The sequence below is a fragment of the Hipposideros armiger genome, unplaced genomic scaffold (assembly GCF_001890085.2).
Source record: "Hipposideros armiger isolate ML-2016 unplaced genomic scaffold, ASM189008v1 scaffold_13, whole genome shotgun sequence".
In the NCBI taxonomy this organism is placed as follows: Eukaryota; Metazoa; Chordata; class Mammalia; order Chiroptera; family Hipposideridae; genus Hipposideros; species Hipposideros armiger.
Window position 1 is genome coordinate 1,326,307 of NW_017731363.1, and position 16,142 is coordinate 1,342,448.

General features: G+C 40.7%; 1 protein-coding gene across 1 annotated transcript in view; it reads right to left on the reverse strand.

Moving 5' to 3' along the window:
* Nucleotides 1-1,826: 1,826 nt before the first annotated feature.
* CLTRN (collectrin, amino acid transport regulator) overlaps nt 1,827-16,142 on the reverse strand; it is a 30,750-nt gene continuing 16,434 nt past the window's right edge. The window contains exons 4-6 of the mRNA XM_019667421.1: nt 13,564-13,677; nt 9,099-9,293; nt 1,827-2,054 (exon numbers count right to left, since the gene is read on the reverse strand). Of these exons, the coding sequence (XP_019522966.1) occupies nt 1,898-2,054; nt 9,099-9,293; nt 13,564-13,677 (466 nt within the window). The 3' untranslated portion in view covers nt 1,827-1,897. The remainder of the gene's footprint in view (nt 2,055-9,098; nt 9,294-13,563; nt 13,678-16,142) is intronic.

Here is a 16,142-nt window from a genome sequence, read left to right on the forward strand (position 1 = left end):
ATATTATAAAGATACACACTGAAAATTATATAATGTCATTATCAACCAATGTTACCCCAATAAACTTCATTTAAAAAACAAATAAAAATAAAGCTTCTCTGTCAGGAAATAATAGGATTAGGTTTGCATTTTGGATATTCATGCAAGCGACACTATGGCCAATGGACTGGAGAGGGTGTGATCTGAAAATTATATAATGTCATTATCAACCAATGTTACCCCAATAAACTTCATTTAAAAACAAATAAAAATAAAGCTTCTCTGTTAGGAAATAATAGGATTAGGTTTGCATTTTGGATATTCATGCAAGCGACACTATGGCCAATGGACTGGAGAGGGTGTGATGGATATTCTGGGGGTCCATCAGGCCCCCTCTTCAGGGCCCATGTACCCACCCCAAACCTCGGGAAATACTGGCTTTTGAAGGCTCACAGCTAAGTTCTTCAGTGGGGATTGCTCCCAGTCACAGGGAACTCTCTGTCCCAAGGGCAGACCCTCTCCCAGACAGCACCATGGCCATAACTGGCCACTGTGGAGATTCAAGGGCCCAACCATCTCATCCAATCAGGGACAATCTCAGTTCCTAAGCTCCCTGAAGGACTAGCGGAGGCTTCTGTTGTAATCACGTTGCTGGTCACTTCTCCCTCTGCCTAATCCTACTTTATTAGTTTCCTATTGCTGCATAACATATTACCACAAACTTTCTGGCTTAAAAAGCACATTTATCATCTCCCAATATCCATGGGACAGAAGTCTGGGCACAGCTTAACTGGGTCCTCTGCTCAGGCTGTGAACAAAGTATTGGCCAGTTTGCATTCTTATCTGGAGTCGATATCCAGGGAGCAACGCTGGAGGCAGGGAAGTGAGCTAGAGACTGTGACTGAAACATCAACTATGGGTGATGGCAGCGGGAGACTGAGCACCACATTTTCTTTCTATTAATACATGTATAATAGTTATTATTAGAATTTAGAAAGACACATGGCCAATCTGAAAGGAAAATCAAGTCTAAAAATTACAAGGTGTCTTCAGGCAAGGATACACAGAACAGAAATAATTCATTTCCAAGGCTGTAGAGCAGATTAAATGTAACTAATAAAAACTACACTTATGTTCTACAGTGTGAAAATAAACTTCAGACCACAATCAGTCACATAATCAAAAAGAGATGATTATCACTTTATTACATTGCATAGATTGTACTTTTACAAATTGCAGAAATAGCCAACAAATAGCACTGCCTTATTAGAGACTGACAGTCAGAAAATATATAAGCAACTGTTGGTATGATAACAGGATTAAATTCCACCTTGTGTATCAACACTTCCATTTTTATCCATCCCATTTACGTTTTATTCTTGCTTACTTAGTTGTATACAGTGTGATATAAACAATATTCAAAAAGCATTCATTTTCAATGATTTCTACATCATATCATAGATATTCTCCACTGGATAAATATTTTTTCTTCAGCCTTCAGAGTATGAAATATTGGGTTGTCGGAAAAGTCATGACACATTTTTTCTATGTTTTTCATTGCAGAAATGCGTCATGACTTTTCCGACAACCCAATATATATGTGTACATAGTGACCTGACCTTATTTCTGGAAATGCTTAAATACTGATGCATTTTTAAATCAATAATTACAAACACCACATGACTACATTCCCACGCTGTGTTGTCAGAGAAATCTTTCAGAATATTTGGAGTAGTCAACATCTTATGATTTCAATGGTCTTTGCGAGTATAACTGACTGCCTTTCACTTGCATGCACATTTCTTAAAGAAGAAGAATGGTGAAACAAAATCTGTGATCTGCCTTTGATAATTTGTGGTGCTCAACAGTTGCACAAAAACAAGTGTTGAGATTCTTGGGGAAGCAAAGCAGTAGCCCTTCAGAGAGGGGTGAGCCGCTCTTCCTCTGTCATGAAGGTGTCATTAATGTGCCCTCCCTTCATATCCAGGGGGTCACAGGGGATGCCATTTTCAATTGTGACTGTGTTTTCACACTTATCTTCAGTGTCATCCATTTCCGATGGTCCTTTGTTATTCCTAAATGCACATAAAAAGAATGATTAGGATCTGCGAAGAAAACGCATGGTCTTCTGTACAAACAGGGAGAGCAGGAAGGGAAGAGGAACCTCGGAATGATGAAATAATTGATGACTGTGTACTTTCAAATAAGTTTCAAAGATCATAAAGAGCTGATGAGGTGAAAAGATGCTATCAAGAAATTTGCATGGATGAGATATACATATTGATCAGAACGAGTGGTCTTATTTGGAAAAGCAAAGTAAATATATACAGATATGTATATAAATGAATATCCTTGTATATGTATATTTATATGAATGGATATGTTTGTATACACACATATACACATATACATTCATACAGACACAAAATGGAATATGAGGAAAACGTATGGTAAGTTGGCAAGTTAAAAAAAATTAGCTCTGAGAGAACTGCACAAAAATTGAATTTAAAAAAGTAATAAGTTCCTCTCACAGGATTTGACAAATCAATGGTCTGTAAATGTTGAGTGAAAATCAAATTACCATGAGGTATCAAGAAGCAAATTCACGGCCTTTTGAGCATTTTGAGCCTCGCCTCTGCTCGGGCCCGCTCCAAGCTCCTCAGAGTGTGCTTTCTCTCCTAATAGTGACTCCCTGGCCCTGGCCCTGGGCCCCCTTGAGCCTTTTGAGCTTCCTTCGCTCGGCCTGCTCCAGACTCTTTGGAGTGCACTTTCTTCTCTAATAATGGCCCTTGAGCCATTCTCTACTGCTCGGGCCCGCTTCTGCTTCTTTGAAATGTACTTTTATTTCTAATAAACTCCTTTTCTGCAACTTTTTTTAAAAATGAAGCAAACTCACATTTCTTCATAGAAATGTAGTAACTGTTATAAATTGCAGATATCACTGCTTGGCTCCACTCATTACAAGATAGTTGTGTTCATTTTTAAGTTGGGTTTTGGGAACTCAGAAAACATTTTACTGATTACATTGCAACTCACAGCTATCATTCCAGGCCATTCCAAAACTCTATATGACAGAATCAATTTTGAGTTTTTCATTCTCAGACCCTCTGTAGACCCTGCTATCCCAACCCAACTGGTAACCAGACCCTTAATATTTCCTTGGAATGTGGAAAACTATAGCTTTGGATTCAAAGGTTCTTCCTGTCTTTTGTGAAAGATCAATTATGCTTGATATCATAGAGCTAGAAGGGGCAGAAAAGAGAGGTGGGGTCCTCTAGGCAACCAAAGGGGGGGAAGAGTGTCCCTGAGGCTTATCACAAGTTAGGTGTTGGGGCCCCATGGAGGCAGGATGTTAAGCATAAGGTTCCCAGACTTACTAAAGGTCCTATTGTCCCTGGAATCTCTGGGAACTCCAAAGAGGCAGACCTGAACAGGTCACATGGCTGGGATGGTGGGAATTGCAGTGGTGACCAGTATGGACTCCTACCATGGTGGACGCCCCTTAGAACCTTGGTGAGTCTTTGGCAGGAGAGGAGGTGGTGAAGATACCCCAGTGATGAGTGAGGTACAATTTCCTATTACTCCTACATGAGAGTTCATTTTACTGTGCTTTAAAGAATGGTATAGGGAGGGAGAGAAACGCGAGAGCTCTTATTTACAAAAGAATGGCAGCTAACATAGAAGGAGTAACAGAAATAGAAAATCACCATTACAATAATAATCGATTGTGCTGAGGCTCATCAATGGATATTAAACCATGGAGTGAAAGATGGGTAGGGAACAGAATAGTCACATGGTTGCGATGTGTCACCCCCACAAACAATGTACTAATTATAAAGAGACATTTGTCTTTTGTCAAGGAAGAAATTTAGTGAAAATCACCAACAATGAGATAAACTGGCAAGTGCTTCTAGATGAGATACACTAAAATTACACGTTATATATTTAATTCTGTGTTCCTGCTCCACTTCATCACCAAATTTTTTTACTTGAATCTCTCAGGAGGAAGTCATCAGACAAATCCAAATTTAAAGATACTTTGTAAAACAGCTCATGTGGACTCGGTAGAGAGTAAGCTTAGAGTTGGATGGATAGACACATGGGTGGCTGGCTAGCTAATTAGATGGATGGATGATTGGATGGATAGATGGATGGATGGATGGATGGATGGATGGATGGATGGATGGCCTAATGCTGTAGACAAAGTTACTCAGACAGTAGCCCAAGGTCGAACTTGAATGGGATCCACCACAAGAAAGAGCAAGAAGGAAGGGAGGGAGGGGACATACACATGTGATATTTCTTGTATCTCTTGTTATTTTTTCAAATGGATGGAAGAAACTATTCATTTTCCTACCTTAGGAATTAGGAGTTAGTATAGATTTTGCCAGGCTTTGCTGATGGTTTATTAGATAATTTCAAATTGCTGAAGTTCATAAAGCAAGGTAAAGTAGCGTTTCAATACTGTAGATCCATCCCACTGTCATCACTTGAAAGGGTTTTGCCATTGTATACACCACTGTTAAATGTGTCACTACAGACCCAATGCTGGGTTAGAAGCCAGGGGCTGTAGTCCCAGAGACCCAGGAACGGATAGGCTGCTGTGTTTTTCCATCCTCAGAGTGAAGACACTGCACTGGCCCTTCCAAGCATCAGTGATCAGCTTTCAGCACAGGCTGGGGTGGGCATAGACTTTCACATGATGAGAAGGTCCTCCAGCCTGGTGAAGTCACCTACCAAGGACTAGAATATTTTGGCCCCTCCTCCTGTGGACAGGAGTATCGTCACTTTACACGTCCTCCAGAAAGCAAAAGCATTTGACATGCTATAACCACCAATCATATCACTTCATTCATAGAATGCAACATTCATTCAGTAACTATGTTTTAAGTGCCTACCATGTGTTGGAAGAGACACAGTCCTTGTCTTAAAGTGAAAAGAAAGGACTCAATAAAAAGGAAAAATTCCAAATTTCACTCATACCCGCACCATTTTTTATGGATTATAAAAGAGAGGAGTGATGTTTCAGTAGGGAGGAAGCCCTGGTAACAAATGTATATTTATAAATTAACATCAAAAAATCCCTAACTCATACAATTTCCCCCCAAATCACCTCTCACTGGGCTTAGAGTGAACAATAATCTCTATAACAATAAACAGATTTTAAACAGTCAAATATTACCCTGAAATTTCTGTATGTAAGTGTGAAAGCCATATTACAAACATCTTCGTGGATGGAGCAGTGTGAAGTAGGTGGCAATGTAACAGGCTCTTAGAAATAATGGTTGCCAGTGTTTATCAGTTTCTTCACTTAAAACCTGTTTTTGCGGAGTTAGAAGAAAAATCGCAGGCAGTTGGACCCATGCAGATCACTGCAAGGAATCGTGCCTGCCCCTCCCCAAGCACAAAGGAAATATAATCCATCAGGCATCAGGAAGGACTTGGGGAGAAATAAAAGGAAGATGCAAACAAGATGAGGGGACATTTCTCTTCTTTAGAAGGAGGATTTCTCAATCACAGCGATTCCGAGCGAAATGGCTGTGGAGATTTATGAAGCTTTGTCAGTGGCAAAGTAGATACATGTTGTTTTTTTGTGACCTTAGAGCCAGTTGTTCAGAGTCTTGGCATTGCTGGGCTTCACAAACTGCAGCGTCAGTAACATGGGGGCTGGTGGACACGATAAGCAGCTCAAAGGTTATCTAACAGTAATACAGCACTTTGTCACATTTCATAGGGTGTACTGTAATAAACTGATTCACTGCCTGTGCCTTGTGCTTACTAAGAATAATAAAACTTAACTATCTTTCTGGATCATTCTGATTTGATGTTCGGCTAAAAACATGACTTCGCTGTCCTGAAAAATAAAATTGAGTGTTCATGACTTCCACTGTTCCTGCAATGTCAGGTACCTCAGGAAGAGGATGTTAAAACGTGACTAAAATACTTGAAACAGGTTCCTAGGAGCCTTGAGAGTGAATATCTCTGAGATCCAGAGAAAATAGGGGACAAAATAAGTATCGAGTGACCCTCAGAACTACTGCGTGTTAAGGAATAGGGTTTGCTCGAGATAAAGTAGTGGCGGCTAAAAGCAGAAAGGGTATTTCTGTCTCCCTTCAAACAAGATAGGGCTGAAGAGCCAAGGCCCAAGAATAGCCAGAAAAACAACAACGGACAGACAAATATGATTTTTAAACACAGGATCAGTTATTGGTGAATTGGGACTGTCCTCATAATGAATATGCATGGTTCCTGGGGGAACCAGTGCTGCTGGAACGATTTCAGGGGGCACTGCAGCACGGTGAGATGGGTGGCCATTGGAATCAAGCCCATCTAGTTTTAAATACTGGTACCACTACTTTCTAACCATAACACTGCAGGCAGGTTGCTTTATATCTGCCATGTGATCGTGATCATAACAATAATTAATATCTATTAGATGGCAGAAACCAGAATGCTTTGCATACATCATCTCATTTAATTCGCATTGAAATATTATACAGAGTGCATTAGTATCCCTGTTTTTCAGATGAAGGAGCTCAGACTCAAGCACGTAGAGCAGCTTGTCTTTCAGAATGGAACAAGACTGGTGGAAGGAGTGGACCCAGAACTCTATTTAGTCTCTTCAGGCTTCACTCAAAACACACATTTGATTCTTATTGAGTATGTACATTTAAGAACAACAAAGAAAAACAGTTATTAACTCTAAAACTTCTTCAACAATGAGGGAGCTAGGTGGAAAAGATTATTCTCATTTTCTTTATGTGACCTACTCAAGGTCACTGAGATGATAAATGCCAGGGCTTGAGACTGGAACCCAAAACCAAGAGCACTGATCCAGTGCTCCTTCTATTAAAACACACACCACAGCGTCAACTTCATCACCATCACCATTATCACATCACCCTCACCATTATAACCGTCATCGTCAACATCATCACCACCACCATCAGGATCACCATTATCACTACCATCGCCTTCATCATACAGCTGCCCACACAACCAAAACATCTCCTTCTGGTCTGGTCTAGACACGGGTCTAGTATGGAAATCATTGTGAAGCACATGCACTTCATCTTGTCTCCCTCCACACTAAAGGCTTTGGGGGCAACTCCTATCTTTCCCATGATGAGAACGGGCTTTCATCACAATTATCGGGGCCCTCCCCACTTTAAACTGCACCCTCTCCTCACCTTTGAAGCAATACTTTGCCCAAGAGAAACCCACCACAAATTGCAGCAAACTTAAAACACAAGTCAATTTATCCTCAGGAGGTTGTCATCACTGTCCTGACTATATTTGTTAATTATTGATGTTCTCCAGGTTTACAAAGAGATTTGTCCATCTGTTTTCCTAGTAGGAACACGAAATGAATTTGTGAAGGCAAAATTGTGACAACAGCCTCACTTCTCCCAGGCAACAGATTATGATGCTACACACCCAGTTATGACATTACTGCAGAATCTTCTTAGAAGGAAAGAGATAGCTGATCCCATCACAAACTGGCTGAAAGATCAGCAAATGGCAGGATAATAAAATAATAGTAACAGCTAACACTTATTGAATGCTCACTATGTGCCAGGCATCACTCTAAGCACTTTACTATATTAACGTTTTTTATCCTACCAAGTTAATTATTTCCAGTATAACTTGCTGTTGCTCTAGCAAAGTTATCTATGCAAAGATAGCAAAATAATAATAATGATAATAACAACAATAATAATAATGGTAATAATTTAACCAATTTGACTCTAGTACAACAAACTATATTCTCCTGAGCTTCCCAGTTTCCCTACCTCATTGCCTGTGCTTCCTGGTAGCCACACAGTTAATGGATTCTATATAAAAGCAGAATCTAGGAGATAAATACTTGGAATCTAAACAGTCTATCTCCAGAGTCCATTTTTCTAACTCTTACACTATACGGTACAAGAGAGAAAATTGAGAACCAAGGAGATGAAGTGAATTCACAAAGGTTACAATCAGCAGAAACCATAGAACACACATTTTAGGATTAATACAAAACTTAAAAATATTAAACATAGGTATTCAAATATTACAAGAGAATCCGTCTTAATATTCTTTTTCTAAAAAACCAAACCGTAACAAACAACTTGTACCAAGTCTCTTTGCATTACATGTCATGCCAAGATCAAGAAAATCAAGAAAGCACAGCTTGATCTTAATCTTTGAGTTTAACTCAGGGACTAGACATAAGTCACATTTATTCCATAGCATTTCCCTTATCATTTGTGAAAACATTTACAAAGCCCAAGATTTACAATGATTACCTTCTGTTAGTAACTAGGCTGAAAAATATGGACAGTAGTAAACCTAAGCAGAAACATTAAGTTAAACACACACTTGGCCAAACACATAGCACATATCCTGTGTTGGCACCAATCTTTTTGAAAACCAATGCATGTCCCTGTGATTCCCACTTACCAGAACCCTTCTTCCTCAGTATTAGAAGGGAAGGTTCAGAAGCATGACAGTGTCTAGTGAAGAGCTGAGGACGCTCTCCACTTCTCCTCTGGATGAGAGGTACTTGTAAACAAAATTATTTTCTGATGCAGGGAGTTGATTCAAAGGCCACTTTGAGGAACACAGTCCTATGTAGCATCACAGGCACTAGAAGCATGAGCATCCGTCAAAGGGAGGGAAGCATAAAGCAGCAACGAAGGATGTGGGACAAGATGGCGGCTGCAGGCACTGGGCCAAGAGGTGGCCAAGTTGGGGATGCATGGAAAGAGCTGTGGAGCTGCTAGCATTTGGGTGCAGATGACTTCCAAAGATTAACTCTGCCTACCCAAAAGGTCTGCTTCCTCTCTATATATCCAGCTTACACAATCATAACATGGATATTAAAAATGACTCTGGATAGGTACCATTCGTGTGGTGTAGAAGAGAGAGAACAGTAGAAATGGAAGGAGCCATCATTAAGTAAGGGACATTGGACTCCAAAAAGTCTTAAAAGCAAGAGCATAAGTGTTGAAAATCACTTTTTTTCAAAGTTTCATATATAAGGCATTCGTTTCAGCTAGGGAAAATCCTCTCCTTATTTTTCCAAATCTTAACAAATAGAAAAATGCTCTTTAGATCACTCCCTTTCAATATCTTACCTTCTACGTTGCCGGATTCCTGATAAAACCAATAGCGTGATTGCAACTATGACGATGCAAAATATCACACCAAATATAATAATCCAGATGGGCATAGATGGGTCAGTGGGTGGTGCAAGAGTGGAAGGGATTTTTAAAAACTCCAGAGTCTGGTCATTCAAAAAGAAGGCATTGTTGATCCGGTTCCTATTCATCCTAAATTACAATGAGAATCAAAAACAAACAAGACAAGACAAAAAGAACATTAGAAACAGGAGGTACCGACATATCTCTGCATGATTACAACTATCTCTGTAAACACAGCATCCTCGTAGCAAGAGGCTTCAGGCTGACTACACATTTTGATGAGGGCAGTGATGCTGTGGTACCCTTTTCATAAGCTGCAGTGCTGACTGCCAGAGAGGTACTCTTCTATGCACTACTGCCCTCCATTGTTTTGAGTGTCCTAGAAGTAACTGGAAGTCCTGAGCTTTGTGCTCTGCCCACATGTGTCATTTCTTGAGAGGTAGCATCTAGACTAAAATGACAAGACTCTATTTAAGGTGATTTACATAAATTCTAACAGCCCTGAAAGATAAAATTATATGTTAAAAAGTGGTGATAAATATGACAACAAAAGAAAACCAGGAAGAGAAAAAAAATCATGAAGCTTGGAGCAGCTGCAAATCCATCAACTTGATTTTTTTTTCCAATAAATATTTGCTGAAAATGTATGAAGTACAAGATAATGTGCTAGATGCTGGAGAAACAAAGTGAAACAACAATACAAAGGGGGTTACAGCCCAGAAGAAAGGCAGATCAGCCCCTCCACAATCACAGTGCAGTGCAAAATGTTCTCTGAAAGAGGCAAATATGGGCACAGTGGGAGCACCGTGGAGGGCTAAGTATATCCCAGTGAGAAGTCAGGGCTGCTTTCCTGAGATGCAACTTTCGAGCTGTGTTTTGAGGAACAAGTCGGAGTTCTTTAGACCCCAGTGCATAGTGAGCCCAGGAATGGAGATGTGGTATGGTATGATTTGCTAAGGAAACTGCAAGTAGGTCCACGTGACGAAAGCAAATGGTGCTTTCGGAGTCCAAAAGTCTAGAAAACTTAACGGTAAATGTGTTACCTGTGGAAAATCTGCATTTTGGGTGGTGGTAGCAGTTAGGGAAAGGCGAGTAGCAAAGTGTTATCTGACTGAAACCAAAAAGGTAAATTTCTGACTGGGATTTTCAAACTAGATGAGGATATTTCTCAGAGATATTGTATGGCCTTTACAGAATTCACACTAGACAAGCTGACTTCATCTACCTCTAGAGCAGCACTGGAAAATAGAAGTATAATGTGAGTCTCACAAGTGACTGCACATTTTCTAGGAGCTGCATTTTTTAAAAAAAAGTAAAAAGAAACAGGTGAAATTAATTTTGATAATATACTTTTGCCCAATATATCCAAAAACATATAATTTCAACATGTAATCAGCATCGAGTTGGTTCAATGTATTTTGTACTGTCTTTCAAATTCCGTGTGTACTTTACACTCAGAACATATCTAATCTTCCACTGGTGACATTTCAAGTGTTCAACAGCCACACATGGCTGGTGACTGATGTACTGCACAGTGAAGGTCTTAAATTTGATAATAATGGCTTGAGAATGTCTGCAGATCTGCACCAGACTACCAGGAAAGACCTCCTTTAGTAAATAAAAATGTATACTAAAGCATGATTATTCATAAATACGAAGGAGAATCCCAACCAAGTATTGCACAGCAGATAATTTCAATGTAATTTTTTTCCAAACTATAGAATGTTGTTGTTTTTTTTCACAAACTAATATTGATAATCTGGGAATACGAACCTTCCCACAAAATCATGAACCCCACTACTAAGGTATAACTCAGAGTAAAATGAAAAGTTGCTCTGCATTCTCATTTTGTCTACCCGGTTGGCTAACACTTTGCTGTTCTATCACCTCTCAAGCTGACTACAAGTTCTAGTTCAGTATAGACTAAATCCATCCACCACTGAAATCCCCAATAGGTATCAATCAACATGAATATCTTTCAGCCAAGATTGGCCTTGAATAAGGGCAGGCCCTCACAACAAAGCTAAAACAGACATTTTAGAACTGGTTGCTCATTTCCTCACCTAAGTCCATAGGCTGTGGACACTCTAGAAGAGAGAGGAAGAATCACTGGCAGCATGCCTGGGTTCAAGTCCTCACTCTAGATTTTTCTAGCATGGTGGCCTTGGCAAATCAATTAATCTCGCTGAGCCTCCATTTCCTCATTTCTAAACCAGGGATAATGATAATTACTCAAAAATGACTGGTGTTGCTATTAAATGCCACAGATGCATAAAAACATACCTTGTGAACCAAAAAGTGTTATGCAAATATTAGGTGGAACTAGTGTTATTTTGCCCAACCACATAGCTTCTTCAGCCGTGAAATTTCTCTTACCTACGCTCTTTTCATTCTGTCCTTCCCTCTTGGTATTGTTTCCTGTATTTTCATACAATCCTGATGAACCCTAGCCATTCCCTGACATAAATTCCCATTCTATTGTCCATCCTCACCCCCAAAATAGCTTCTCCTGCTAGAACCTTGAAACAGATTTTTTTTGTGAACATATTCATCTATATCCTTGACCTTCATCCCACTCACTCACAATTCCTCCTCGCATGAACTGAAGCCTGACTTAACCACAGTGCCTCCATTTTCCTTATAGCCCTCCCAAATCACAAGGCTTCAATAAAATCCCTTTTCACATGCAATATGATATTCCTAATTCTTAGTGCCTAACTGGTGGGTCTTAACAGTATTCTGAGCAGCAAAAGAGCAGAAACAACTTAATCCAAACCTTGTTAAAGCAGATTAAATAATTTCCCATTGGTATAGATCCTCACTGATTTTCTTTCAGCAAGGGAAAAGAGATGATTGGTCATACAAAACCTTTGGCATTTGATTATATACTCACTATCTTGAATGTTAATATTTTACAGAGAGCAAATGAATTCTTTCAGCAGACATTTCTCCTTGGTTAGGAGAATAATATGCATTTCAGTAACTTATAAATTCTTTGTAAAGAGAGTTACTTTGTTTCATTCTTTCTTTTTCCAAAACATAGTTTGTTTCTTCCAATATACCTTTGCCCAACATCTATCATGTGTGGGATTTGAAGTTTTGACACACATAAAGTGCACATCAATTGAAATAAATACAAATTGTGTCCTTCTGCTTCTCTGCAGTAAAGAATACATTTCACTTTCGAACGTTTGTTATGATCACAAGGAGAGAAGGAGGGGGACTTTCAGGGAAAACTGTAAATCTTGAAATGGGTAAAAAATATTACTGACTATCCAGCAAGTGCACCTTTCTGGACAATTTCTAATCATTATTGTCTTTCAATTATTTTGCAAATCTGTATGTTGTATAAAACTAACATAATGTAAATGATTCTTGTCCACAGAAAATCAAGTGAATTGTGTCTGGTGGAATACAGTTGATGACTGCCTGATAGATAGACTCATGCATCTTTTTGTAAATGAACATCACCGTTCCTCATTTCCTATGTAAGCATGGGTCCTTCAAGTCTCCTACGAACTGTTTTTAACATCTTACTAGTTTCCTCATTAATTAACAAAATAATACAATCTTTGCTAGCATTTATTTTTGATTTGCATGAATCATAATTTTACTTTTTTAAAAAAAATGTATCTTGTAAAGGTAAAGACTGTATATTGACTATGGAAGGTAATTCCTTAGAGACCCAAGAAATGTGAATATTTTTATGATTTCAAAATAAAGGTAAAAGGTATGACTTGTCCCTCAAAACACCTTACTTATATTTATTAACTAATTTAATCTTCTCAACAATTCTTAGAAAGGGGTATCATAATTATTCTCATTTTATAGAGGATAAGAGAAACTCAAGAATGGAAGTAACTCATCTGTATTCAAATAATTAGCATGAGGCAAAACCAGAATTCAAAACCTAAGCATTCAGGCTCCAGAACCCATGTGATTGGACCATCACACAATAGTACTACACATGGTGTTCTTGCCAAAAGAAGCCAGTACTACACATTCTTAGCTAATATTTAAACTAGAGTAACTCAACCAAAGGATGATTGGCATTTGGAGTTGAATAATTCTTTGTTGTGAGGTGTTATCCTGGGCATAGTTGAATGTTTAGCAGCATCTCTAACTTCTGCCTACTCAATGCTGGTGGCAACCTTCCCCACAACTGTAACAACAAAAATGTCTGCAGACATTGCCAAATAGCTCATTGCAGGCAAAACTGCCCTGCATGAGAACCACTGATCTACACTAATCGCTAATACAATCTAACAAAATGAAATCTTTGCCATCTTAATAAATAAGTCATCATGAAGGACAGAGAGAATTCTCCAATATCTATAAAAACAGTTTAATTAATCAACAAGTTGATTTACTGATAGAAGGCATATGCAGCAGTGATTACCTTATGGCTGACTGTACCTCATCAGCAGGAAGGGTGTGATTTTTTGAAGGGTCTGTCACCACAAACCAGAATGACACCCGCTGGGTTACATTGCAAAGTAAGACATGGGAAATTCTGCAGATAATGGGAAGGAAAAAAATACATTGTAAGTAAATATTACCAAATTTCATTAGACCATCCGCTCTGGTGTTATTATTACCATCTTAAGAGGCATCTTAGCTATGAAGGAAAAGTCATTTCTACCATTATAAAGAAAGGTATTATTAAGAAGAAAATTATATAGGAAATTTCCTTTGTTTCGAAACCAGATACTTAAGGATCATTCCTTAAGTAAGGAATCTACCAAAAAAGAGAAAATGAAGAATCACTCAGTAGAGAGCATTAGGGACCTCATTCTCCATCACCTGTTAGCTGACAGCCCCCAACTTCTCCAACACTCAACCTCTCTGAACCGCAGAAGCCTTTTGCGCTTCCTTATCAAGCTCTTTTTAGTGTTCTCATTCAGTTTTCCACCTTGCAGATCCAGAAAAATTTGTGGCCCACTCTTGATCCAATACTTGCTCTGCTGGCCACTATTTCTGTCCCTCCCCCACTCCACATTGGGGCCAGACAAATAACAGACCTGAAAACTGCAGTGCTAGAATTCATTTACCAAAAGCCTTTGAACACAATTTTTGCAGATGCTTTCCAATTAGAAATTGGAAATGTGCCTCACTCTGCTCTGTATTCATGAATTACCAGTAGAAGCGACAAAAAAGAAATGGTACTAGTGCATAAACTGAAGATGATCTATATATGAATGCATGAAATGTATAAAGGTTGAAAATGATAGAAGAGTCCACATTAAATAATCGTTGCTGGTACAAAAACATACAATCCTGAATGGGTTTCACCATTTCCTTAAGAGCAAAATTGCAAAAAGTGACATCAGCAGCTACTCTGGAAAATGAAACACACATCCCCTTTACTATTATAATAAAAGTAAATACTTTGTTTTTCCTTAAAAGAGCACTGAAGTGCATTATGCTGATTTTTACAGCAACAAAAGATAGTGCCCTTTTGTGATTTTCTGTACTTCTCAGAATCTGATAGAATTATTACATTTTCTCCCTTTAAACTTTATGCACAGATGTCAAGGCGCTCCTAGGCCCCTCTGCCCAGAGCTAAGTGCCTGGGACCAGCAGTAGGAAACTGAAGGTTCCCCTGGCCTCAGAGAGCAGGGGTCGATCAGTGAGGTTCCAGTGTGCACTGGGCACTGTCCTGGCATGTGCAGACACCCCGTGCGCTGTCCTTGTGCCCCTATGGCAACTGTCAGCCTAGCCCTGCACACTTTGCAACTGCAAACAGTAGGAATGTCTGGGAGCCAAATCCCTCCTCAAAGGCCCCGACCATGATCGTGAGCAGCTACCTGAGCAGATACCTGGGCAGGTACCTGAGCACAGTCAAGGCTGAGCTGCAGCTCCCAGCTTAGGTGCGCTGGTACTCACGACCTAGGCCCGCCCACTGCCAGTGGGTCTGGCATCAATGCCAAGTCACTCACATCCACCGGAAGCTCTGGATCCGGACCCGACACCTGCCCGCCACACCACCTGGCTGGGTCTACGCCCGAGTCCAGAGGGTAATGGTGCCCAAGGCTTGGCGGAGCTTTCCCAGCAGGCCGCACACTCCCCCGGCCCAATCCTTCATGGGGCTGGATTGTTCTGGCAATCCAAAGAGTTTCATGAAGCGGTGGCTTTGGAATGCTCGCAACTCCAAAAGCATCTGGAGTGTGGTGACCATCAAAATGGCTCCTCCTGAGTGCAGCGGGCGCTTCTACAGTGTCCACCCACCCAGGAGCGCCGGGACCCCTGTGCTGAGGAGTCTGTGCTGAGGACCCCTGTGCTAAGGAGACTGTGCTGAGGGCCCTTGGCCGATGCAACTAAGGAAAGGTGAAGTTCACCGGGCCACTCTGGTTTGAGACTCCCGACACCAAGAGGAGGCAGAGCCCAGACTTCGGGCCATCTGCCTTCAAGCTTGTACAGAGAAAGGGAGTGATCCTTTCCTTTGTGCCCAGGCCGGGGCCTCTGAGGAGAGTGTCTGAGAAGAGGGTACTGACCCCTGGCCTGACTGCCACCCTCCCTGAGCCTTCCCTGTCTGCCGCCCACCCTGCTGCAGGGTCACCACCAGCCCAGGCCACTGTCACCGCCTCAGCTGGACAGCTGGGAGGGGATCAGTACTCACTGAGGCCTGATGAACCCCCAACCCCACCCCAGGTCCTGAGAGTCGAGGCCCTGCCACCACCACCTACTGAGACTCAAAGCCACACAGTTCTTTTACCCTGGCGAGGCCTGCTCTACTCCTGCATGAGTCACTGACACCAACAGGTCACCTCCCGCCAGCCCAGCTGGCAAGTCTGCCAAGCCCCAGACCCCCCTCTCTCATTAGGCTGCAGAGCCCACATGCAGAAGCACGGCTGAGATCAAAGCTTTGCCTTCCTCCCGCCCACTCCAGCCTTCTTCCCAGGAACACACTTAGCAGGAAGGCGTCTTTCTCCCATTTGCCCAGTTTGTATAGTTAAAAGTTTGTTCTTATTTTAAATA